This window comes from Haliaeetus leucocephalus, unplaced genomic scaffold (assembly GCF_000737465.1).
Source record: "Haliaeetus leucocephalus isolate CR32 unplaced genomic scaffold, Haliaeetus_leucocephalus-4.0 Scaffold142, whole genome shotgun sequence".
Classification (NCBI taxonomy): Eukaryota; Metazoa; Chordata; class Aves; order Accipitriformes; family Accipitridae; genus Haliaeetus; species Haliaeetus leucocephalus.
The window spans coordinates 829,255-855,105 of NW_010972578.1; the positions used below are offsets into that span (position 1 = coordinate 829,255).

At 42.0% G+C, this 25,851-nt stretch overlaps 1 protein-coding gene across 11 annotated transcripts in view; it reads right to left on the bottom strand.

Annotated features, from left to right (window-relative positions):
- The window catches only part of CELF4 (CUGBP, Elav-like family member 4), a 690,804-nt gene that overhangs the window by 273,154 nt on the left and 391,799 nt on the right, over nt 1–25,851 (bottom strand). For 7 of the 11 annotated variants that reach the window (XM_010561114.1, XM_010561115.1, XM_010561121.1 and 4 more), the window contains exon 3: nt 14,199–14,247. In XM_010561114.1, coding sequence (XP_010559416.1) covers nt 14,199–14,247 — 49 coding nt within the window. Of the gene's footprint in view, nt 1–14,195; nt 14,248–25,851 lie in introns of all 11 variants that reach the window. The other 4 variants (XM_010561112.1, XM_010561118.1, XM_010561117.1 and 1 more) reach the window with 1 other exon arrangement.

The window sequence follows — 25,851 nt, forward strand, 5'->3', positions numbered from 1 at the left end:
CCAGGCTGTTAGAGACAGAGCAGACACTTGAACAAAAAGTTTAGGTTGGCCCTTTAACTTCTGGGCTGTCCTTTTCTGCTCGTAACAGAAGCAAGTGACAGAAGGAGCCCAGCAACATCCACCGGCTTAGTAACAATCATTACTATGCTAGGAGACTGGATGGATAATGCAGTCCCAAAGCATGGACGTGAACTAATGTCATCAGCATTGGTATAAATAGGGTGTCTGCATTTAATTAATAAATAATAGGCTGCAATGCTAATCTCCTTCTGCTAACTCTTTTCTAAAGGTGCAATCTATTAATCACATGTCACTGCCAGCCTGGTCACTTCTTTTTTTAGATTCAAGACAGAAAAAAAATAGCTAGAAATAAATGGATCCTAAATACAGCAGGGCAATTGAATGGCACAGCCAGCATTATGATCCACTGCTGATTTCAATCCTTAGCTACAAGTTTTTCCCCCTAAGGACGGATATAATACTTTAAAGAGAGACTGAAGGCTTGCGATGTTGTTAAAGGTCAGCATGTTACTAATGTCTGCAAAAAGGAGGATTTTTTCCCTGATTATTTGCCCATGGAAATTCTGTCACTCTACAATGTCTGTCGAAATGCAATAAGACCCATTTCTGTGGGCACCAGCTAAGGCAGGTGAGAAATTCCTTTTGAGATGGGGACAGCATAACTTTCTGAAAAGCACTGGAAATCTCTCACCTGTTTGGCACATGGTGAGACGAGGGAGCTAGAAACTCAAGGAGAAGAAACATTTGTGTTGATATGGAAATGTAGTAAGAGGGAAATGAGAGCCTACTCATCTGGGACCATATAGGAGTCATGCAAATTGCTTCCTCTGCATGTGAATATCCACTTTCTAGGAAGCTTCCCTCTCAGTGCTCTGAATGAACTCCATTGTGTCCATAGACACAATAAAGATTTTCACCTGTTCAAATGCTTCAGGATTATCACCATGCTGTGCCTTTCTAGGGTCTTTTAAGAAAAACCTGGAAAACTTTGCCCCAGGAAAACATTGCCCCTTGTGGTTTTGTGTGTGAGAGGTGGGGGAAGGCATGTGTATTTAGGTCAAAAAGCAAGTTTCCATCCAAATTATTTTGATTGGAAAATATATCCTACTATCTCTAGTTGTTACACATAATTGATCGCAAAAATGTATCCTTACTAATTGAACTGATTTTCAAAATGATTAAAAGCTTTTCAGAAAGTTCAACTCCACAATTCTAACCTGTTTGATATCAAAGTTGTGCTGAGGCCTCAAAAGAGTCATTCTCTGGCTAAATTTCTTTATTCTTCAGTCAAATGCAAGTCAGAAGTCTCAGCACAGAACATCTGGGTGAAATTTTACAGTCAGTTTATGCAAGAGGTTAAATGAGATCTAACGATTCCTTCTACATCTAAAACCTATTCATTTCCTTTTAATCTAGCCAGAAACACCAGAAGAATGGCTAGTGCTCCAGTGTTTTGGCCTTTCCTCTCAAAGTCCAAACTTCAATAAGAGAACATTACAGGCTCTAATAAAAACCACATTGCCCATAATACTAGGGAAGAGTGCTGGATCACACACAGAGATCAAGCAGGGACAGGGACAAATTCAGCTCATTGCAAACACTGCAAAATATACTTGCATCAGGATTTGAATTTCTGTTGTGAGACATGATGTTTGACCCCTGTTTTGTCCTGGGTGGCTCTGGTCCCTTTGAAGAGTTCCCTGTAAAGAGACAGTTGGTATTCAGGGACTGCTATATCCCAGTTTCCTCCTGCACCCTTGTTTCTCACACAGTACCCACGGACCTGCCTCTCCTATAGCGAGTGGCATGGTGGCAGCACGGGCTCCCTGGCAGTGCACTGTGTCCCTCAGGCATCTGCTGAACCTCAGTTTCTTTTCCACTCACAAACTTGTACACCAAAGACAGCTACTTGGCCTTAGCTGTGACCAAATACACCAGCCAGGACCACGTGGTGTGAGTGTGCAGGAAGAGGGTCCTTGTCAAGGAGGCCATGCTACTAGCTTAAGGTCTCGTGTGTGTTATTCAGGATGCCACTTGCTTTGTCTCAGAGGATAGGTCCCCAAAAGGAGCTTTGCTTGAAGGCCATCCTTAATGTTTCCTTTCCCCAGGTAGACCCTAACTCCACAGCCCCTGGCCTGATGTATTATTTTCACTCCCAGTTGTGCAACCCAGCGCAATGCTTTTTCTCGCATCTGGAAAGACACTATATGACAGGTCTGCATCCAGACGCTGTATCTGGTCTTCAGAGCGTAAGCTCTTAAGGAAAAGAGGGCCTCTGTCTGTTCTGTATTGTACAATGAACCTGGTGTCATGGTTCATAACTGGTCTCCCAGGCACTGTCGCAAGATATAGTAAATAATTAGATTTCTGATCTAGGGAGTGGAGAGACTGCTTTGGTTCAGTCCAATCTCTAAAGTCATTAAACTCATACTATCTTCATTCCCCCTTGCCTGAGGTTCTGGCCCATTCTCCCACACCTCTTCTTCATTAGCTATTCATAATAATAATAGTCATATTCATTTTGGAAAAAAAATAAAATCCAAGAAAGCAACTCATCCAATGTACCTTACATTGTGGCAACATAATTTCATGTTAATTGGATGGCTGCTTGGAAGTGTCAGTATTTTGTGGTTTATAACCAGTGCATCTGGCCATTCATCAGAGGCTCAAGAGATGGATAAAATAAAGATTTGGGGGAATTAATTACCATTCATATGGCAGTTCATGGGCAGGAAGTATTTTACTAGCTATGAGCTCCTGCATACTAGGTTTGATGCTACAGGAAACCATCCCTCCACTAAGGCCAGTCCTAATATATTTGAGTTACTTATCCCTTATTTTTAACACTCTTCTAGTCCAGTTCATTGGCCAAGCTCAATTTGCGTTCTGAAACCAACCTGCCCTGGCACAGGACATATCCTGCTGCAGTTCCCACAAGCATGAGCAGGCAGCGTCTCCTACAGGAGTGAGTCTGAGTTGACTCACTGTAAAAGTGTGAGGAATCAGCCACACAAAGTTGGCTCCAACTATTTGGAAGAACATCATTATTTGGGGAGATTTTCAAAGGGAATATTTAGACACCCAAGGCCCATTGACTTTATGTGAGATTTGAGCAGTGAAACACATTTGACACTTTTGAACATCTCTATTTATCTAACCAAGTTACTTCTGTGGAACTAATGATTAGAGAACCTGAGCACCTAATAATCTTTAATGTATGTATCCTTGCAGCACTGATGCTATTTTATAGGAGGGAACTGGAATCAGAGCAAGACGTTCGGCCAATTTTATGTGTATATTCAGACAGTCAAAGATAATATTAGTCACCATATAGAAATGGAGTGAGAATAATAGCCTGACCCTAAGTAACCTCTTCAAGGTCAAGGAGAAAATCTGTGGCAAGGCAAGAAGTTAAGCCTCAGTCTTCCAAGCTTCAGTCTATTGGCCTGTGTAGAGCTTTCTCTTCCACTGTGCAGGATCAGGCTGCAAGACTGCCCTTAAAATTGAAAAGAAAGGAAACAGTCCCTCACTAATTGAAGCCAACTGTTTATCCTCCCTGGGGGAAAATGTTTCAGTACAGTGCTGCCTTGAAAATTACCTCTCTACAAATGATATTACAAGGGGCCATATTCATTTTCCATCACAGATTCCAAAACAAGCTGGTTTTAAAGATAAAAATGTTTTTCTTAATTATGAAAACACATTTTAAAGACACTGATGTTACGCACTGCTTTTAATTTGAAGGTTTTTTTGGGGGGGGGGAGTTCACTTTCTGCCATGAGAATGGGAGTGGTTGGTAGCAAACCCAAATACAAAAATGAAAATGGAAATTGACTTTAAAGAGGAATTAAAATTGATCAGATGATTATCTCTGTTGCTCAGGTTGATTGCGATGCAACCCCTCCTATTCTTCCCCTGACATTATGAAGCAAACACATTAATGGAGAAAGGTGCCTTCCCTTTTTAGGACAAAACACCAGCATCTCCTACAATCCATAGATTTTATATAGCAATTTTTATTCATAGATCTTAACTAGGGTTTCAGAAAAGTCAAGTGTCATCATTCATATGATACAGATGGAAAACTGGCATGAAAAGGTGAAAGTTGTGATTCATCTTACCTCTCTTCAGGTGTCTAAAAGTGAGATATCTAAATCTGAGTTAATTGCCATAGGTTCATTCCAGATTTAGTGGATAGAGAGAGAGAGAAGGGAAACTTCCAAGCACCATTTATCCCATCTGTCTTAGGACGGGGTGAATCACAGTCTGGAAGCACCTCTCTCCCTCCACTGTCTATTGGAGGAGCCTAGATGACTAACTTGGACTATATGCCTAATATTTAGGTGCTAAAGCTAGGTAAAGTGAATTATGCCTGAAATAGCGTTTTAAGGACAGTGACATAGAAGCCCTATTTAAAATTTCTTCTGTCCCTAAGTCCAAGGCTCCTAAGAGGCCCAGTTTCTGGGTAAAAGCACTAGATACAGTTTACCCAGAGAGCTAAATTATTTACATATGGATTTTCTACCTCCTCAACTGATTTCACGTACATACTGCAAAATATATATATAGTAATTGGAAAATGGTGTGTATGCCACGGAGAAAAGTTTTCTTGACCTCCAGTATCTCCGGAGTCTTGAAACTTCTTGCAAGCTGTGTTACTATAATCTGGGATCTTAGCAGGCAAGGGGCAAAACCCTTCTCACTGAAATTCCCACTCAGAGAAGAAAGAGTTCAGTGTGCATCGAAACTGCAGGGTTGAGCCAGTCTTATTTTAAATTGCTCAGTTGTAACCTCTGTGTGCCGACAGCTGAGGCTACTGACTATAGTCCAGACATTTCCAAGCTCCTACATCACATTAAAACTCACTTTCCAGAAAGACCCTGGATTAGTCTAGAGTCAAAGGTCTTTGCAAGCATGCAATAAACAAGTGACAGTCATGAATAAACAGGCACACAGCATTATGTGCTGAACACTGGACTCAGTTTATACCCTGGCAATACTTTAGGCAGCAGTATAACTATATGAACTGTACCACATATAGAAACAACAAACTTATTTATCAGGGTTTTAAAAGTGTTTAGGTACTTGCTTGACATCAATTACGGTTGGGGTAAGATGAATAAACAAATACACATTAATTACATATGTATGCCAGATGCATGCAACTGTAAGTTGCCAGAAAGACTGAAATTCAGACTTAAGAGTAATGATGGCAGGCAGGGGAATAACTTTGGATATCTTATAGCATTTTTTCTTGCTAACTCTAAAACATGCCTCTTTTTATCCCGATTCTAAGTAAGTGACCTGTGACCAGTGGATCTTCTGCCAGATGCCTCAGTTTCCCGTGTACTAATTCTTCTCTTTGTCATTCTTCCTTGCATCACATTTTGCACCAGACCTCTTCTAAAAGACCTCTGCCTTTGTGGTACAGCAATCAGCAACAACAGCATTTTCACATGGGGAGAGATACTGGATGTTACACATTACAGGCCTTGCCCAGAGATTCCTTGTGCATTTTCATTAAAGTATCACTTAGTAAAATACAGAAAAAGAACCCACACAACAGGAGTAAGGACAACACCAAGCCCCTCATACCTAACTCATTGCTAACTGTATAGGGGATGTTGGTGCATCACTGCTCCAGGAGCTGGGCTTGGACTCAGTGTGAGAACATTTTGATCCTTTGTGAATGTCAGACTAAACACATAAGGAAGAAGCTTGGAAAATCTCAACAAGCAAATGAAATCTGTAAGGTGTAAGCATCAGTCACCCTTACTTTATCCAACATCAGGCAGAAAAATGGCCTATATGTTCCCTTTCTCCCAAATGCTCCTCTGAAAGAGCAGCAAAACATGCCTTCCATTTTTTAAAGAAATGCCCATGTAACCATAACTACAAGTTCGTCAATAGAAAAATGCATAATAAATGGCTTGTTATTTCGACTCTTTTGTGAGACAGTTCATTAGAAACTTCATTTGTCTACATGGATTGCACTTATTCAGCTATATTCTAATAAAATGCACATTGCTTCCAATAAAGGGAATGCATTTGCTATTGATGTGCTATAAACTACTACACAGAGAGGTGTTATTATATCCCTGTGTAATAACAAGCCAATTATAATGATCAGCAAAACCTTTACAATAAAGTCAATGCACGAGGAGTGATTATCATAATGCATTCTAACTGTTCAGTGCCATAAATGCTTTGCAATTAATTGTGGAGCGTATCTATAAATGTATTATTAATGCTGTATAAAAACCCATTGACAAGCAACCTTTACATTAAAAAAAAGATACTAGGATTGTAATGTGTCCCTGAGTTCACCTAGGAGGTTGAGCTGTATTTACAAAGGTGGAATTTTTTATGGGATTACATTTTTTATTTCCTCCACTCTCCTCCTCCCACCACTTCTTCCATTTTTGCCCTGTTATTGAAAAAAACTCCAAATATCACTCTGCAATGTGAGGGCCCTTGATCATCTACCATATTTGATTTTTGGTCCTGTACACATTGTTTTGGACACAGCTACCGGCTTTCACTGGTGTCTTAAACCTATGACACTGACAGCCTGACATGCATGAATGCCAAAGGCACTAGCCACAAGAAATGAGGAAATAAAGGCATATCATAACCTAAGCAGGCAATGCAAGAAGAGTGAGAAGGAGAATAGAATCGAAGTTACAGAATTGATCAAAAGTCGTGTGGTAACAGAGAACAAAACCAATAGCAAAACCTCAAGGCGATGAGCTCCCCAGCCTCTCCCCAGGCTCTGCGCTGGACTCTCCTTCTTGTCAGTAAAGTATTAATTTACAGATGCTTTATGAAAAATGTGCAATATGTTTTGGTTTTTTTCCTTTTATTCCCTTAATGCTTGATTTTAAAAGGTTGTCCTTAGGACATATGCTAGAACACAATGTCCTGTGGATCTTTTCCAGTTCCTATTGATGGTTACACTTCCATCGATTTCAATCACTATGGAAAGGGCAGACGTGAACAAAAGTTTGATGTCCCTTATATTCTTTCAGCTGGTGAGTGTGGAATGGAGCACATCAGCCTTCAGCAGAGTCATCGAATATAAAACACTATACATGAGAATCTGCTGGAGCCTTTTTTCTCCCCCAGAATTAAGTTTTACCAGACAGTGGAGAGCACGAATGGGGTCATCCAGGGCCACATTGAATTAACTGATCCATTTGCATTCCGGTACATTCTGCCTGCTTGAAAATACAGCCTTGTGAGGACAAGAGGGTGTCAGCTGTCAGTAGGGTCATGCAATCCTGAATTTCCAAATAAACCAGGACATTTTCATTTCCCATTGACTGTAATCAGTCCTACAACAAGCCACAGCTAGAAAGAGAATATTTCCATGATGCTCTTTCAAAAATGCTCTTTCTCTGTCAGGTTTATCTTAGGACTAAAGGAAAAACACTACAGATTTTAACAGATATTCAGACCTGGAATAAAATCCAATGGACATGTTCGCTTTGAACCCAGTGGCTTTGAGCATCTCTGTAGAAGGCTCCATCACACACAATGGGACCTAAAGCTCGGCTCTGCCTTTCAAAGACAGTAGCTTCACCTGAACTGAGAGAAAGGAATAATGTCCAAATCTGGGTGAGTTTCTTGATTCTGCCCTGGACTTGATGCATCTCTGTTCACATGGGGAGAAAACCAGGACATATAGGCCAGAAGGGGCCAGAGCGATGCTCAAGACTGTGGGATATCTAAGGTGGCCTTCGTGGTCCTAGTCCCAGCTCCTTCGCCAGCCCTTGACTAGATAGACAGAGAGGCGAACACACTTCAAGGCACTGACATCTCTCCCTCCCAATACTACATTATCTCCGACGGCCATTCCTCAGGAGCCCACCCTGTCAATGACACCATGGTTTTCTGTTGGTCCTGACACTTCCCCAGCCTTTGAGGCAAGAAAGCTGCCTCCCAGTTTCATACCAAGATCTTTTGGTTAGGTTCTTGATTTTTCTTTTTTCCTTTGACTCATGAGCTTATCTCCTCTCCCAGTGGATTTTTTAACAGACTATTAGAATATTTTTAAACAGTCATTCCTTGTCTTTACCCTTCACACAGAGATACTGCAACTCAGCACCAATATGCTGTTTAATATTGGTTATGTAATTAATAGAGAAAAGATATTTAGATTTGAGTGTGAGAGTATGTTGGGGGTTTTTTTGTTTTGTTTTGTTTTAATTCCTCCTGCAAGAAAAGTCAAAAACAGCTGATTAATCACATTTGGGGCAAATCTCAGGACGAGGAGACGTATGAGACTTAGGAGGAGGATTTGGCATGGAGCTGCAAATCTGCTTTCAAACTGCAAGGGAAGATAAAGAGGGAGAGAGATGTTGTTTAAACTGTTGTGGTCACTGAGGGAAAGAAAAGGGAATATGAGGCCCCAGATGTGGTAAATGTCCAGAGGTCCTGAGTCCGGACCTCATAAAATGTGAAGAAAGGAGCTGTTACTGTCCAACTAACAGTCTTAGCCTTATAAGTGCAATGATTGCAGCAAAGGCTGGCACACGTGTGTTGTGTGTCCTTTGGAAGTCCCTGTCTGTCCCTTGCTCTACCCGAGCTATAAAAGATTAGGGTGAGTCATACTGGGCTCATGGCGGTGTTGAAAGGGTTAATGGGGATGCGTTCATGGAGAAGTAAGCTCGGACCTTTTCCCTCAACTGTGAGAAGGGAGAACACTATTTGTGTCCCTGGGGTGTTTGCCAGTGCCACCTGCCCGTTCCTGCTGAATGGGTGTGGGGACCATAAAAGAAAAAGAGATGATTAGTTGAAGAAAAAGCTGTGGCAGGCCACATGAAGGTAGGGTGTATGGATTACCACCTGGAAACAGGACATTGCCTCAGCCTGCTCTCCAGCTTCTGGGTTGGGAAGTCTTTTAAAGAAGCCCACCAAAGGTGCAAGGTAGGGAACTGCTGGTAAAGTGGCTTCCACAGAGCTTGATGTGCCAGGCAACAGAGATAAGGAAGAGATGAGAATTACAAAGTTACAACTCTGATGCATGCATAGTCCCAGACTTCAGGATTTCTTGCACACAGGCATAGCCTAACCTCCAGCAGTTCAGAAGAGGAGATGCTGAGCTCTGTTAAGATCCATCTCCTTACCCATCCTTAACTTTTCTCAGACCTTTCCAGTCCGAAGGTCTGAGCAACTACTCAGCAAAGCACTTCCAAGGAAGAAGGAAATCATTCCACGTGGCACTGTTATACAGCGTGAAGCCAAACTAAGCTGAAGGCAACCAGTCTTCCTTGATTGAGGCACCTGAACAGGCCTGGATCTGGCTAGTACCTGGATGGGAAGCTTCCCGACAGGTTTGGGCCATCTGCATAAGCCACAGAATTCTGATCAGTTAAATGGAAACCAGCTAAATGCCAAATAGTTACTGGGACCTTGGGCTGTGTTTGTCACAGATAAACCCTGCCAGCTGCAGCAGAGAGCTAGTGAGAGTTAGAAATGGCCTGGATGAAATAAGAAATGGATCCAGGCTTTTGTCCCAAAGGAAAATAACACTTAGAAACTGTGGAGAGGCCATTCTGGCCCCAGCATCATTGCTGAGCTGATGGAAGAGAATAAAAAGAAACAGATCATAGTGCATGTGCAAGGCACCACGGTTTTGCTGTTTACTGTAAATGAGTGCTTGGACATTTTGCTCTGAAGCTGGAATAAACCATAACCAAGCAGATAATTTCAGAGCCTGCACATTGAGTAACGGGTAGAGAAACAATGCAAGTCAGTTGAAATATGAAGTCCAAGCCTTCCAGCTGCTGCTATCACTTCCCCCAAACAGCAGACAAAAAAAAGACACACTGCACATGCCTCCCTCAAATACACACAAAAAAATTTGCTTGAAAGCACAAACACAGACAGAAGCTTTAGTAGATTTGTGAAGTCTTGCATGCAGAAGACACTCCAATGTGATGAACCACAATCTCTCAACACTCTCTCTGCAGGACATTGCACCCTTTCAACTCTAAACCACTTTGGTCTTCGCCTTTTTATTTTCTTTAGGCCAGGAACCTTCTGTATCTCTTCCATAAAATGCAGGAGAACCCCAAAACCACTGTGAAGTGTTTCTTGGTAGAGACATTAACACTGGGCCCGGGTAGCACACTGTGCATCTTTGCATGCTTTCTTTTACGGACCTTCCTCTGTCCTTTGAGAGGAATGTAGGAGCAATGGAGCATCTAAGCATCAGTAACGGAGCGCAACTAGAGTAGCAGAAGAGTCCTTTCCTTTTAAAAAATGTTACTCTCTGTACAACCTAGTGGGACCTCGGGGCTGCATTTTTCATAGGTTAACCCTGCCAGCTGCAGTGAGAGTTGTCTAGTGAGAGCTAGAGATATTGTGGATAAAATAAGAAATGGCTCCAAACTTTTGCCCCAAACCACAAAACAGACTTGAAATCTTTCCCTAAGTTTGCAAAACTTTAAGTCATTGATATCTACAGACTATTTTTAGAGCTGAATATGAGACAAGGAACGAAGAAAAATCATCAATAACAGGAAGAAAATACTAGAAAATTCCATTAGTTTAATTGGGATTTGTCATGTTCAGAATTTAACATGGAGTTACAGCTTACATCCCTAAAAACATACTGGACTACCTAATCTATGGCGAAGTAGTTTCTGTGTAGTCAAGCTAAAATTTAGACAACACAAAGGCCAATGAGAGTTTTTAATACACCCTTAATACAGCTAGAGTTACACTCTGATTTTTCAGAATGAAATACAGAATTGTTGCCTTTTTATCGCATTCTATCAATTTCATCACTGCTAAAGTCTCTATAAAAAGTCAAAGGACTCTGACCTTCTGATCAGGTATTTGAAGCTTCATGAAGCATTTTGTAGAAGGAATACCCCTACATAACATTTTGTAGTTTGACTATATACATACGCGCAAGCAGGCAGGAACGCAAAATGCAGAATTTTCCCATTAATTTAGACCGTTTCCCTAGAGAAATGTACTGAGGATACATTAATTTCTAGTTCCTGTGAGATCAGACAAATGTAAATAATGCCAGTTTTTATTGAAAAGGATTGCACGCTTTGTCTTACTCCTAGTCCAATATGGGGATTAACAAACAAAATAATAAAACCAGCAAAACTAATAAGGGTCACTCAGCATTTCCATTTTGTTGGGTTGAGTGTAATTTGTGCCAAACCACGTTTTGAATTCTTGCCCAAACCTAGATGGTCTGATAGTCTAAATTCTCACTCACACATACTAAATACTAACACACCCACTTTCAGTTCAGCTGAGAATCAAGACACAGGAAGGGTTAAAGACCAACAAAATCCAGACTTCAGAGCAACAGGAAAAAATGCTAAGCAGAATCTGGTTGGGGGAAGAATAAATTTTGGACTCCCATCAGCTTTGGGTTGTGGAAGAACTTGCTGGAACAGTCAAAGATATGTGTTTTAGCAAAATGCAGGTATTTGCCCCTATATAAAACACAATCTCACTTCCTCAAGAATACCGCTTACCATTTCGGGTAAAAACCTCCTTGCAAACTAGTTTCAAAGAGCACTGCATTCTTTCTTTAATACCTTGACCTGGCACTAAAATTCCCCATAAGCCAGAAGATAGAGGTGTATTCAGAGTGTGGGCTTTGGGCAGACCAAAGACTTGTGCTGTGCAAAAGAGCTGCTTCATCTTCCAAGCCCCCCTCTTCCCTCACGTCCCATCCTGATACATGGATGGGGTATAATAAGCTACAACTTAAGTTTCTTTGTTGTTGAAGTTGACCTTTATCTTGCAGCCCTAATGAAGTCTTTTGATGTGCTCCTAAGATACACGGCCTCCTTTTTAGCATTCCGTTTGCTGTGCCTGCTTTAACCAGTGGGCTTGCGAAGAACGTAAGTTTTCATACAATGCCTCCCTTGGGTGCCAATTGTTCTTTTCTCCCACAGTTGCCCTTGAGTCATGCCGTCCCGAAACATCACTAGTCCCGAAGCAGCTTGTCAGTGGGGAATTAGGACAACGCGTCTTTCACGCCAATGATGAGTGCACCCACTTGGCCCCTGCATTATGATCACGACCGATAGGAGCAATATGGGAGCAGAGTGTATGAGAAAAGATGAGGTTTGTGTGTGTTGGGGAGATAATTAGCTAAACTACAATGGGGAGGGAACCACTTGTGTGATGGATAATGTGAAATCAAACCACCACTGGAGCCCTTTGCAGTTCAAACCACACCTCCTGAAAGCAGCTGGTTTTAGCAAAAGAGTTTGAAAACCCTTCCCAGAAAGCCAGGCATGTGTTCTCTATTAGTGATTTGCATTAAAAAAAAAAAAAAAAAAAAAAAAGAGCCCCTGGGGGCTACCAACCCTGTAGGCGCACTAAGCAATTTGGCCAGCCTAATTATTATTTTTTGGTATGTCTAATTAAATAGACAAAAGGCCCTCCCTTCACTCTCGCTGTCGGCACGAGCTCCACTGGAATGTGCATAATGTCCCCTCATTTGTCCAAGCAGCTGAGCCTTTCCCTTTTCCCCTAGGAGATCGGCGTTGACAACTGCCCATGGCTTACCCAGTCCTACTCAGACACGGAGCCAGATAGTCAGACAGGAAGGGAAAGGGGGTAAATTGACCTGGTTCTGGTTAAAAACCACCGGACGATGCTCTATGATGTGACATGCCTTTGTTGCAGGTTAGAAAGGTACTGTGGCCCTTGATAGCAGAATTTGCCATCGCAGAGCCCATCCAATACTTTCTGCCCAGTGTTGGCCAAATTCCCTCGAATTTACTTTACAGGGACTCTAAAAGTGCAATATTTATCCTCGAGCTCTCTGGCGTTTTTCCAGCGCTCAGCTCTTCTCCTGCTCTGCAATTACACGGCACCACAGCCTTTCCTTACAGAGCCTCTGTCAACCTGCCGATTTCACCACTCCGTAACACCAGCCCTTTAACTACAAGCTACATACAAAGTCTTCCAATGACTTGAGTCACTGGAGAGTTTCAGCCTCACACTGACGCAGTCAAAGCCTCTGGAATCCAAAGCTTTCAACTGAAAAAAGAACATAATTTCAGTGCCTTTTGTCTGCGAGGCATTTTACTCCTTTTAAGTAGTTGTTGCTGGAGATTTCCACTAATGCCAGCACAAAGATAGTCATCCCAAAAATGAGTAAGAGTTTATGTCTATGGTGGAAATTAAAGAGTTTTCACACATCTAAGAGCCACATCATTACAAAATGACAAAATCTACTCCCACATTTATATGATACATAAGCACAAGTGTTTTTACTGCATATATGGGCAAAAGTTTCTCTATTTTTTCCCAAAGAGTTAGGGATAAAGAGGAAGGAAGCACCAAGTCATTATATATATATATATATATAAAAAAATGTGCACATACAAGAAAAAAAAAAGCAAAATGGTAATTTATCCAGCATAACAGACCATCTCACACTTTCTCAGTGAGCTCTGTGTTTGATCTGACAAACAGGCCCCTATTAGAAGAGTAAGGTGAAGTATCACCACATCAGTTCTGGTAGAAAACCTTTTACAGGAAGCACCTTATCACTGGTGATCTATTGAACAGTCACTTAGCAAAGCCTTCCAAATCCACTGTGCAGGATGGAAAAGCAAAAGACCAGCTCCTGATTTCAGCTACACCTGTGCAAATCCTGAATAACTCCCTAGGACTGAAAGAAGTCTTCAGTTCGCACAGCAGGTTTATCTAGATAAGCTGATACAGGTGCAGCAAACTCTGCTACCTCAGAATTTGCTTTTTCCAAAAGTAGAGTTGCTTCAGTCCAAGCAGAAACAACATGGTCAGAGAAACCATAAAATATCTTCTTTATCCTAACCAAATTAAACACCTCTGCAGCTCAGCACAACATAGGTCTGAAAAACCTACATTGTCGTCACTGCTGTTAAACTTTGTTAAGTCAGCGCCTGATGCTTCACTTCTTAACGAGGCAGTTATTTGTTTCCCAGGCAATTGCTGGCACCTGCCTGCCTTTTAAAATCAAATAATAATTGAATATGAGGAAAGCGAGACGAAGTAAAGGAGATTTAATAAAGAGAATCTTTGCTGCAGAGGGAATTTCTTTGGCAGTGATTACGTTACTAATTGATCAGCACATTGCCTGAGAGAAGCCAGAGACAACAATTATACTTAGCACTGTGGCTGAAAGCAATGCAGTCAACTACCTCCTCGGCTTTCGCTGTCCGCTGGTTTCACCTGGATCGGTCTGTTCATCTGTAAGAAAGAGCAAAGAGAGATGCATAATTAATGGTGGCATCATACCTTCATATACAGAGGCTTGCTTTGTTTTTTAGCCATGCATCATAGTCAGCACCAGAACTTACTCCATGAGGGGGGGAAAAAAGCAATTAGTAAGCAAAGAAGTAACCACAGAGTACAGGCTGCTTCTTGGTCTGAGGTAAATCAGAGTCACCCCATTCACCTGACAGGAGCTCTGTTGAATCACATTGGGAGAGGGATCTGACTCATTTCACACAGGTCATGAAATTTTAAACATAACTTTTTAAATTTCTAATAGTTTCCTCTGGAAACACTACTGTGTCAGAGTAGAAATGCTTTGTCAGAGCATCAGGATCAGTGAAACTTTAATTGCAAAGATTTCTTGAGATTGGCATAATGAAAAGAAAATGGAAAAGTGAATTCCACCTCCACTGTTAAATCAGTAGGATAGTCATCTGTAACATAGCAGACTCCATTTCATATTTGTGGAATGATATTTGGATCTGGTTTGTCCACGTGCTGCAGGAGTGCTGGCTACTGAGATTTTTTTTTGGGGGGAGAGGGTAGGATGAGAGTCAAAACATCTCCCTCTGTTGCTTTTTCAAATGTCTTTTTCCTTTCTTACATCAGAACATAAGCAAGTATAAAAACCTTGCCATTGTGCTGTGAGTAGCATTTCTGTTCTCCAACTTAGCCCTCTCAACAAAAGCATTGGGGACCATCATCATCCCCAGAGCTACTCAATCTCAGGAGAGAGCACAACAGATGTCCACAATCATCTTCACTGGTAGTGCCTAACATGATGTGGGTGTCTGATGGACAGGGGTGAGGGTATACCCCTCCTCTAGTTAATAGCTGGAGATGCAGATTGGATCAGAACCAGCTGAGATTTTCATCTGAAGGCCCTTCCTTGCCTCTTCCTCCATGTTACTTAAAGTAATCCATACACTATGCAGATGGACTATTCAAAATATCTTTCTGTGTGTGACTGCCCCTGAGTGGAATGAAATTATCCTTTAGATTTGGCAGCCAAAGAAAGTGCAAGTTCAAACAGGCAACACAAGGAACAGGAAGTCATAAGGCAATGGAATCTCCCAACATATTGCTTCCTAATAAAGTCAGACCACAAATTTGCTGATGAGTGTCACAGGGTGCCTGCAAGTGATACCGTCCCTCCCTTATTTGTGGCTAATCACAGTTGGGCAGCAAGGCTGTAAGTTTTCTTTTTTGTTTTCTTCCTAATTCCCCTTTATTTTGAAAGTAGTTCATAACCATTTAGATTTATTCTAATTGCTCTGCACACATATTTAGTAATAAAAAGTTTTCAAGCTGGCTGACAAGTAGGTTAAGATGATGGAGAGCCTAGCAGATCCTGCTGCATTGTTGTCTCAAGAGGAAAATGTACTTAGCCATAAACTGACTACAGTTAGACTCACACTCGCGAAGAGAAGGATCAATGGCTCCAGACGCTACTGAGCAATTTCTGCTCTCCTGTATGCCTGTATCATCCAACAAACTCCAGACAGTTGAAGTGCTAAAACCAACAAGGAATCTGGTACTGGATAAACCTTGTATCAGCCCCTGCTTCTGCAACTGTAAAGACCTGTTGCTCACACATATAATACAAGATATTAGCAGGGCCAGAGGTGATGTATTTAGCAGCAGCAGCAGGATGAACATCCTGCCATAGGGTTCCTGTAACCACATGTGAGCAGCTAGCTGTTAGAAACATTTAAAGATCTGACATCACACAGATAAGGAGGGTAATCTACGTCATATAACTCCAAATGTGTAAAATGTGTAATTTTAAGCCACTCTTAAGTTTGGTGTCTGAGATGAAAAGGATGAATGATCTTCTGCAGTGCCTGTTCCTCTCCACTGATCATGAATGTAGTCTATGCAGTTAGAGTTAGGTGAGATGAACCCCATCTTGATTCTCATGCACAGGATAATGAAGCCAAACTACCCAGTTACTGTGCTTTAACTTCCCCCAGCTTCTTAATCACTGCGACTGGTTTGCATTTGCAGCAGGTTAGTGTTGACATCATCCATGTGCCAAGGTCTGACTTGAGAGCTGTTAACTTTTGACAGCTGCACTCATGCTATATATTATGGCTTCCAAATGTGGACACAATGGCTAGTCTAACTCCAGTGGTCAGAAGAGGGTGGTCAGAGGTCCCTGGTGCTCCCTCCAAGACAGCCAGAATCTGCATCCCAAGCAGTCAGGAAGAGAAATAGTCACAGTAGCCAGGAATTTATAGGAGGTGTGCTGCATACAGCCCTGAGACGCAATGTCTGGAGTCCAAAATGGACACAGCCTTGCAATGCAGAACACTCCATAAATCTACCAACGTAGGTACTGATCTGAAGCCTGCTAAAGGCCATGAAAATCCCCACTGAACTCGAGGAAGCTTTAGAAAAACTAGACAGAGCTCTTCCTATTTGTTGTTGAGTTGGATGTGGTCAGTTTGCAAAAGGCAGAGGAGATCATCAGACTCTTTAGCAAAAATGAGAGGAGACTAATATTTGTTTGGTTTTGTTTTTTTGTTTTTTTTTTAAAGTTTGGGGCATGAGAAAAAGAAGACAATCCCCAAGAAAGGAGAAAAAAAGAGGGAGGGAATGAGCATCCAACAGAGGAAGAAAAAAACTGAGGAAATTAATAACTAAAAAGCTAGTGTAATTTAATGTACACTATGATTTATACACTTGACAATTTCTTTATAGACCAAAGAGAAAGTGCTGCCTGCACGGAGCCCATAATACAAATTGAGATCATCTTGACATGAAAGACACCAATTATAGGGAGAAACATTGAGAGGAAAATAATTAAGTTTCCTCTCTCTGTCTATGGAAATTTTCTTTTTTTTTTAAAAATACACACACTCTGGGAGCAAGGAGCTGGCATGGGGAGCAGAAAAGGGCTAAGTGGGGAATAAAATGGCAGACAGATGTACCTTCCACAGCCTTGGAAAAAGACTTCTTGGGGAGAAGGGAATTCAGAGGTTCAAGCTCTCTGCTTATTCTTCAGCTGGGAATTATCATGGGTTTAATGCAAAGAAACCAATGTTTATACTCCAAACTGCAGTTATCTCAATAGTAATTGGTGGAATATTGATACGGACATCTTTAATATCCGTCGTGTCTTGGTGGACCCTGAGAGTGTGATAGGAGAAAGAAGATCTGCCTGTCAGCAAATCTGATTCATACCATGGGTATCCACATGGGATCATAGGAACTACAGATGTGGCTTGAAGTTTTATTGATCCTTATCACTAGAAGTCGTCAAAAGAGATCTGGCAACATGGGAAAAGACCTAGGTAGGCTGATCCAACATGTGAACTGACAGACGGGCTAGATGAACCCTTTTAGGCTCTCCACTAGGATGTGCTACACTTCTGTCCATTGCAATGGTCCTTCTTTCCTCTGGCCATGGATCCTCTTTGTGCTCTCCTTTGAAATATGATCATGGTTCCTTAGTCTATATTATCCCTGTTGGGCTGCCGCGGTGAAAGAAGTATACTGTTTTGCCATTAGTTAACCCAGAAAGAGTTTATCTCCTCTTTAGCCTCCTTCCTGTCCTTTAGGACCTGACTACAAATTTTTATTCTCTACATGAGCTATGAAAACTCCTGACATGATGGTACCAGAATGCCTAATAGTCATAAAACCATCATAAATCAGGACAATATGTTTGTCCTCATTCATGATTCAGAGTCCAATTTGGCCACAAATTTACTTTGAAGTGCCTCATTCAACAGCAATGCCGTAACAGAGGTGTGCTGAAGACCACTGAGGCACAAAGGGATTCAGGCAAGAGCCAAAAAATTTAATTTTGGTTTCTGGTTACATATGACAGACCCAATTTTCAAAGGGGTGGCAGGTGGATGGCAAACCAGAGTTTTATTCACAACTGTATTCCCAGTGTGGCCTCAGGCAAAGCCTGTGTCTCAGATTCCCTGTCTGTATTGAGAACTATGGGCACCGCATGCCACTACAGCTGTGAATCGGACCCATTTTCAGGAAGAGAGGTTGCATGTCCTTTTTCCACAAATGCCGTAAGTGCCTGAGTTGATGGAGGAGTTAGAACCTCAGGAGCATCACACTTCTTATTTTCCTTTGATCCTTTGCACCTTCATCTCTGCTTAGTACCACCTTTACTATCACCTTTGCACACCTTAGACAAGATGATTGTATTTGTTACACTTCATACCCTTCCTTTTGGCTTTTCCTTCCTTTTGCCTAAACCCAACCCATTCAAAGAATGCCAGATGTCATCCTCTCACACCAACTTGCCACTTGCCCCACCTACCCCCACCCCAATCCTCCCTGCAAGTAGAAACACGACATCATTTTTCATGTCCAATTACAGCCACCGTGGTGCCACTGTTAAAAGACAGCGCAGGTACTCCTGTCAAAAAGGGTTTGAGTTACAAGAAGCGATGAATTACAGCAAGCCCTTTTTCAATTCTCCACAGAAATGAAATGTCAGAGCTTGCTGCTGTATTTTTCTCAGCACCATCAGCTACAGGCCACTGCAGGAATTAGACAGGGGACAGACGCTTTTCTGCATCATGATTTTTCTTTTCCTAAGGTTGTCGTTTTCTCTGCCACCAACCTTTTTCTGCTCCCTCTGGCTTTGATATTAATTTAGAGCAGGTAGAAGGATCACCTGGGAAAGAAGAGTAGGAAGCAGAGACAGCTGATTTCTCACTGTCTCCATCTTTCTTCCTCTCACTGTTCCTACTACCCTTCTCACTCACTTTTTCATTAATATACCTGGTGTTTCTAGCCAGGACTAAGGGTCTACCAGGCTTGAGAATGGACAAATGCAGAGATAAAAAGAAGAAGAAAGGGAAGACAATAAAGAAAGGATGAAGAAACCCTGAATAGCTTCAAATGTGATCTGAGACAGGAAGGAAAAGTGAGAAGAGGAGGAGACTACTGAAGATCACTGAAATGTCAGTAATGGTTAGGAAGATCATGTCTAAGGCAGAAGAGAGCCATGTTGGAGATAATCTGCTGGTTGTGCTTAAGGAAGAAGTCATTTCAGGAGACAAAAAGTGATTCTAGAGCTTGTGTGATCTTTAAGACCATGGAAGATGACCCAGTCATCATCTATCTAATAATAGTCTTTCCACCCCTCCTCAGAGGGCTTAAGAAAATTGAATACTCCCTGAGAACAGACTGAGGGGTTTGATTAAGGCTTTGTATCAAAAACTGTGAGGAAAGGCATTCTATTGTCCATGTTTCTTGAAGTTCCCAAAGAACCAGTCTGGTACAGTGTAGAAAGTTGAGGTGTTAAACCTCTGACAAGGCCTGTTTCCAGCTCTACAGTGGCCTTCTGGATGAATTTGGTCATATCGTTACATCTGTCTCTTTCTCAGCTTTCTCATCTGCCTCTTTCTCAGCTTTCTCTTCTGTACAGTGAAGATAAAGTTACCTTAATGTATCATGAAGGTGGTTGATGAAAAAAAATATATCTAAATGTTGGTGTTAAACAAACAAAAAACCAAACAAACAAACGTCCAGTCATTTCTATGCCTGAATTATGTGGACAGATATAATGGCAAATAAAGTCTTCTTGCTCAGACATGTTCTGTTGTGTTTGGTATTGTTCAGGCATCAGGCCTCTAAATCAATGATGAAACACTGCTGTGACCTAATCACAAAGGATAGGGTGTTGATGTGAGCTAGCAGGTCTAGCAAATGTTTATTGGGCACTACTGCATCTCTGTAGATGCTGGCTAGCCTCATGGAAGAAAATCCCATCCCATAACAACTTGGTTCCTAAAGATGCCATGTAGTTCTTGGTGAACATGACATAGCTCAGATGTTGACTGGAAGTATGAATAGTTTAATAACTGCCCTGAAAATTCCAGAATATATGGTTACTCCTTATTTCTTCAGTGGGAAAGGTTTTTCTGTTCAAAATCTCCCCCCAAAACGCTAAGAGGAATTTCATTTTACCAATTCTGCCAACTTTTGTGGGGTCTGCCATGTACACAATAGTAGTTCCTCTGAAGCCAGCACAGCTATTTATGTGAGTAAAGGTACTGGCAGGAATGTGTTTGCAGGAGTGGGTCATAATTTTTAAAGCATTGAGCAAAATCTGCCTTGATTGAAGGCCCTAAGGAAATGCAAAGTATATTAGTGTCAAAGTTGGAAAGGCCAAGAAAATCACCTACAATTGAATTGCGTGTGTGTAATTGCAAAGTTCACGTAAATCACTGTGTACCTGATTCTGAGTGACATAATTGAATTACAGTGATATAAACTAGATAGCCATAAGAGTGAATCCAAAGCAATCTCCTCTCTGAAGAAAAAAACAAAGTCAGGGCCCAGGTCCTCAGCTCAGGGAAATTTATGTGAATGTTACAGAATCAGGAAAGCTGCTTCAACATAGGTTAGCTACACAACCAGCCTTCTGTATTTGTATATTGCAGCTGTAAGGCATGGAGCAAAAACCTGCCCCCATGGGAATGGAGGTAAGTGCTGTGGTTGCATGAATGGCTGTGTGATTACACATTAAGCATACTTTTGTGTGGGCAGTGCAAATTGATACAGTGTTGGATTAATAAAAGAGTAGGGAGAGGAAATGTTTCAGAAAGTTTGGTGAAAAAAATCACATTGGCTTTCCCTGTGGGAAGCACTCACTAGTAATGCATTCCATCTGAAATGACTCTACCCCAAACCTTATCTGTGTAGTGGACTCTTAATTCCACCCTACCACCCTCTTCCCTGCCTGACGAGATGTGTGTCATAGACGTGTACACAAATAGATGAGAAGACCTGAAATGGGAATGTATGAGATATGAAAAAAAAATCTTGAAGGGTCTGACCTTTACAAATCAGTCAATGCTCTGGTGCCTACCCCTGAGAATGATTGCTACCGGCCATCCCTGCACTCTGAGAGTATTTTCTATATATCATATAAAACACATTATAATCCATCCATCTAACTATCGATTCATCTTTCCAGTTGTCTCGTGTATATAGATGAACCTAGAGGGGGCTTAAGTTCAGTTCAGGCTCACGTGCAGAAGCCTATGGCTTCAAATCCAAAACTTTCTCCACACAGAACGGTTTGGGCTTGAGTTTGAAGAAACTGCTGATCTTGTTAATAGCAAAATAAAATCTTTCCAATACAACAAATCCTTTGATTTGTACTTGGGGAAGCTGAGTGTGTACTGCTCAACCTCATGGTGCCTCTGGTTTTAAACGAAGTGGGGAAAGGTAAAAGGGGAACTCAGTCCTTAGCAGGTTTGAGGACAGTAAGAGGAACAAAGCACAGGATGCTTGGAACAACAAAGCCTTATTTTCCAAAACAAGAGAGACAGCACTGCTTTTTCTTTGAGTATTTATATCTTATAAGTACTGTTTCATATGCAAATCTGCATGTGAAAGAGGCAGCGGGAGATCCCCTTAAAGCTTTGGGCAGTCACACAGTAAAAACGAAGTTCGATAGGTCTGCTTCACCTGCTAGACTGTGTGCCACCACACACAGAGTGTGCCCTACGGTATTGGTGCCTGGATCATCCAGATGGGTATTTATTTGCACGCATGGATCTTGCTTGGCTTGTGCACTTGACCTTTCTTTCCTGGGAAAGAAGGGGGCCTAGTGGATGCTGACTTCAGCTTGGGAAATGTGTCTGTAGTCCCAGACCTCTTGCATATGTGAGAAGTCCCTGGACATGTAGTGAGTATACTCAAGCATGTAGAGAGTCCCAAGATTGGCCCGCGGGTGATGCTAAGCTCTATGAAAGGGTCTATTTGTCTGTGTATCCTGACAGCAGAGGTGTAAGTTTTGAAGGGACACCCTGCTCATTAAATCTAGTTCCCTGCTGTTACCATGAGCAGCCACAATGTGAAATTCTCTTCATGAACATCAAATTCTACTATAAAACTAAGTAAGTCTTTTGCTGTCCTTTCCTCCCTTTTCCCTAATATCAGTAGGGATAAGCTTTTCCACAATCTCACCTCTCTTCTAATTTCCCACTTGAGTTTATTTCAAGATAATTTACAGCCAATTTTAAAATGTGCCCAAACCACCTTTTATCTAAAATCATTCTTTTCTATCCCTGCCATTTTCTATTAGCCAACTCTGCATGCATTTAGTAGAAAGCAACCACTTCTCTTTTAGCCTAGATATTGTGATCCCAAACTCTTTCAGGGTAGAGAAACAGCATAATCCACACATATGAAGGTAGTCCATATAGATACAACCAAGATAGCCTTAAACTATCCAGCATGGCTAACGAATAACTGTATCTAGGTGGCAACATAGAACTTAAATGGGTGATGCAAATATGTGCCAGGGTCCTAGATCAGTTTTGCAATGTGTACTCAGCTTGAGTGTTTGTGGCTGTAGGTTTATCTGTGCCTGCACTGCCTGGTTGAAAGCTTGCTCTCAGACCTTGTATCTGAGATGTCTCACGGATGCTCTCTGTGTTGGTTTGCTCTGAGGTTGCCCAGCCCTGCCCGCAGCTGGTACTCACCCAGGCAGAGGCACAGTTTGGAGTATGCTCAGGAGCTGCCTTGGTGAGGAAGTGCAGATAAGGGGAAAGGTAGGGTGTTCGCTGCACATGGGGCATGTCATGGCTTTGTGCGTGTTGGGTTCACTGCGTAGAGGCCAGAGGCCTCTTCAGCATGGATGTGAGCAGGGCAGGCAAGCAGGCCAGAGAGACAGATGTATTACTCAAGGCATTATAGACATAACCCCTGCCTCCTCACTTAGAGATGAACATCTGTTCTCATCTTTTCCTTATCCTGAGCCCATGACCTCTGGCTGTTGGCACTTCCCTGCTGTGCTTTTCATTCTCTAGGCTTTATGTCTGCTTCTGAAGCAAGACCCAAATGCCGCCTTTGCCACTAATGGTTGCTTGGCTTGACTCTGCAGACTTTAGGCAAGGCCAACCTCCCATTGACTTCAGTGCTTTGAGTGCAAAAAGAGCTTGGCCACCGTCCATCCAAGAAGATTAGACCTTCTGTGCTTGTGGCTTTGTATGCCTAGCCACAAAGATAAGAACCACAGCCAGCCCTTTTGCCCATGGAGAAATGCTTTCCATAGCACTGCTATTTAACAAACAACTGAGTAAGCAGTGTAAATTAACTAGCTGCTTTCACCCACTGCCAGAATCATGAAATAAAGGCTCTCTCACTGATATAAATGTGTAGGTAGCCTCAGGGCCTGAATTAAAGCATAGCCTCCCCAGGAACTAGAAGAGGCTATCACAGGGTTAAGGTTGCAAGCAGGGTTTTCCTTGGTACTGGACTAGATCCACTCTGAGCCAGAAAGTGATTTTCCCTCAACACTGGTCCTGCTTTCAAGGGTGTTCACTCTCTTCCTCCTACCCTAATTTCCCTTCTCCCAAGGCTTAAGATCAACTGTGGGGCAAGCTTGCTGCAGTATAACAGATAGCAGTCCATTACCTCAGTCCTGCACCCCAGGAGGACCAGACCTAAACTTATTCCAGGTAGGACACTGTGGCATTTCTGAAGCATAGGGGCTTCCTTCTCAAGGTATAGCCCTATCATTTTACATGTGGTATGGTTGTACTCTCCTTTCAGTTCTATTAATGAACAAACATAGACTAATTATTTTAAGATAACCTGAAATAAGCCTCGTTTGAACAGAAAAAATCCAGCAGCCATTCCACCTTCTCCACTGCTTTGTCTAAACTGATTTGAAATCACACCTCAAATTAGGTGTGTGAAAACCCTCCCTAAAGGTAAACCCCTTAGCTGTGCATTGGATCACGGCTGCAGATCCTGAAGGAGCTGGCAAAAGGAAAATAACAAAAAATCATAGAATCATAGAATCATTCAGGTTGGAAAAGACCTTTAAGATCATCGAGTCCAGCTGTTAACCTAGCACTACCAAGTCCACCACTAAACCATGTCCCTTAGTGCCACATCTACACATTTTTTAAATACCTCCAGGAATGGTGACTCAACCACTTCCCTGGGCAGCCTGTTCCAATGCTTGACAACCCTTTCGGTGAAGAAATTTTTCCTAATATCCAATCTAAACCTCCCCTGGGGCAACTTAAGGCCATTTCCTCTTGTTCTATCGCTTGCTACTTGGGAGAAGATACTGACCCCCACCTCACTACAACCTCCTTTCAGGTAGTTACAGAGAGCGATAAGGTCTCCCCTCACCCTCCTTTTCTCCAGGCTAAGCAACCCCAGTTCCCTCAGCTGCTCCTCAGAAGACTTGTGCTTTAGACCCTTCACCAGCTTCGTTGTCCTTCTCTGGACACGCTCCAGCACCTCAATGAAAAATTAATTTTAAAAAACCCCAAACAAACAAGGGAAGACTCAAGGAAAGAATAACATTATCTTAATCTTGACAGTGCCCCTTTAAAGAAAATCTTCTGTGAAAGGACTTAGAGCATTAACTTTTTCTTCAGTCCTTTTTCACAACTAAGAAAGACATATTGGGGGGGGGGGGGGATTTTAAGCCCATCCAGCCACCCAAGTTAGTTCTTTGTTCCTAACAGCAAATGAATAAGCACAGCAGGAACCTCACAGATACTAGTATAGCCTTCAAAAAGAGAAGAAAACAAAAACCCTTAGCTTCCCAAACATTTCCCGAATTGGGAAAAGCATGGAAGTCTTAAAAAACCAAAACAAAACCCCACATTCTTTCCAGATTCCAGATCCTCAAAGTCAATGCAATTCCCTGTGCTTGTTTCAGCCTGTACAGAATCAGGCCCTCCAATGCAAAAGGAGCTACCGCTCACCCTCATCTATGTGTAACTGGTATCATCTAGTCCTATGTTTTGACAATTATTTATAACATAATTACCAGACTGATGAGTATCACTGATTAATTATGTCATCCTTCAAAGTCGATCTGGGTACTTACAATAAACAAACACCCTGGTTGGGTAACAAAGATGATTTTCTGTGTCTGTTCCAGACAGCAAAGGCTAGCAATCTCATTCTACCACGTAGGGATGTGGTCAGAGACTCCCAGGGATTCGTTTCTGATCTGTCTGTCATTCATGTGGAGCTGCTTCTTTTCTGGTCCCTGACCGCACCCTGGTTTCCCCCCTCCAGAATGATAAATATTTCCTCTCCGCTGAGAGCTATCCAACAAGAGCGATGTCTGATACTAATGCATCGCTGATGCTTTCCTCCTCTAATTATGCCTAAACATTGCCTTTCTTTCTTTTCTGCCCTGAACGATCACTTTTTTTCTTTTTTTTTGCATCAACATGTACCAAAGCATTAAACAAGACATTCCATTAATTTCTTCATCATCATAACTTAAGCCTGGGACATACCCTTTAAATATTCATTCAGCTATGAAAACTGGGCATTAAAATTTTAATAATGTCAAGCTCATTTGAACTGAGCTCCTGGGGGAATATTACGATACAATTAGAATAAATATGATGATTGATTTGGTGTAAAGGTTCACCTGTCCACATCTGTTAGTGGCCAGAAGCAGCATGCCACCTCTGACATCTGGAGCCGATAGCTCCAAGTTATTTACTCCCTTCCTCCTCACCCCCATTTGCTTTTCACTTGCTTGCAAGCTTGACCCCCTCACTTGCTTGCATAGCGTGTTCAGCTTGGATAAAGTTGGAACAG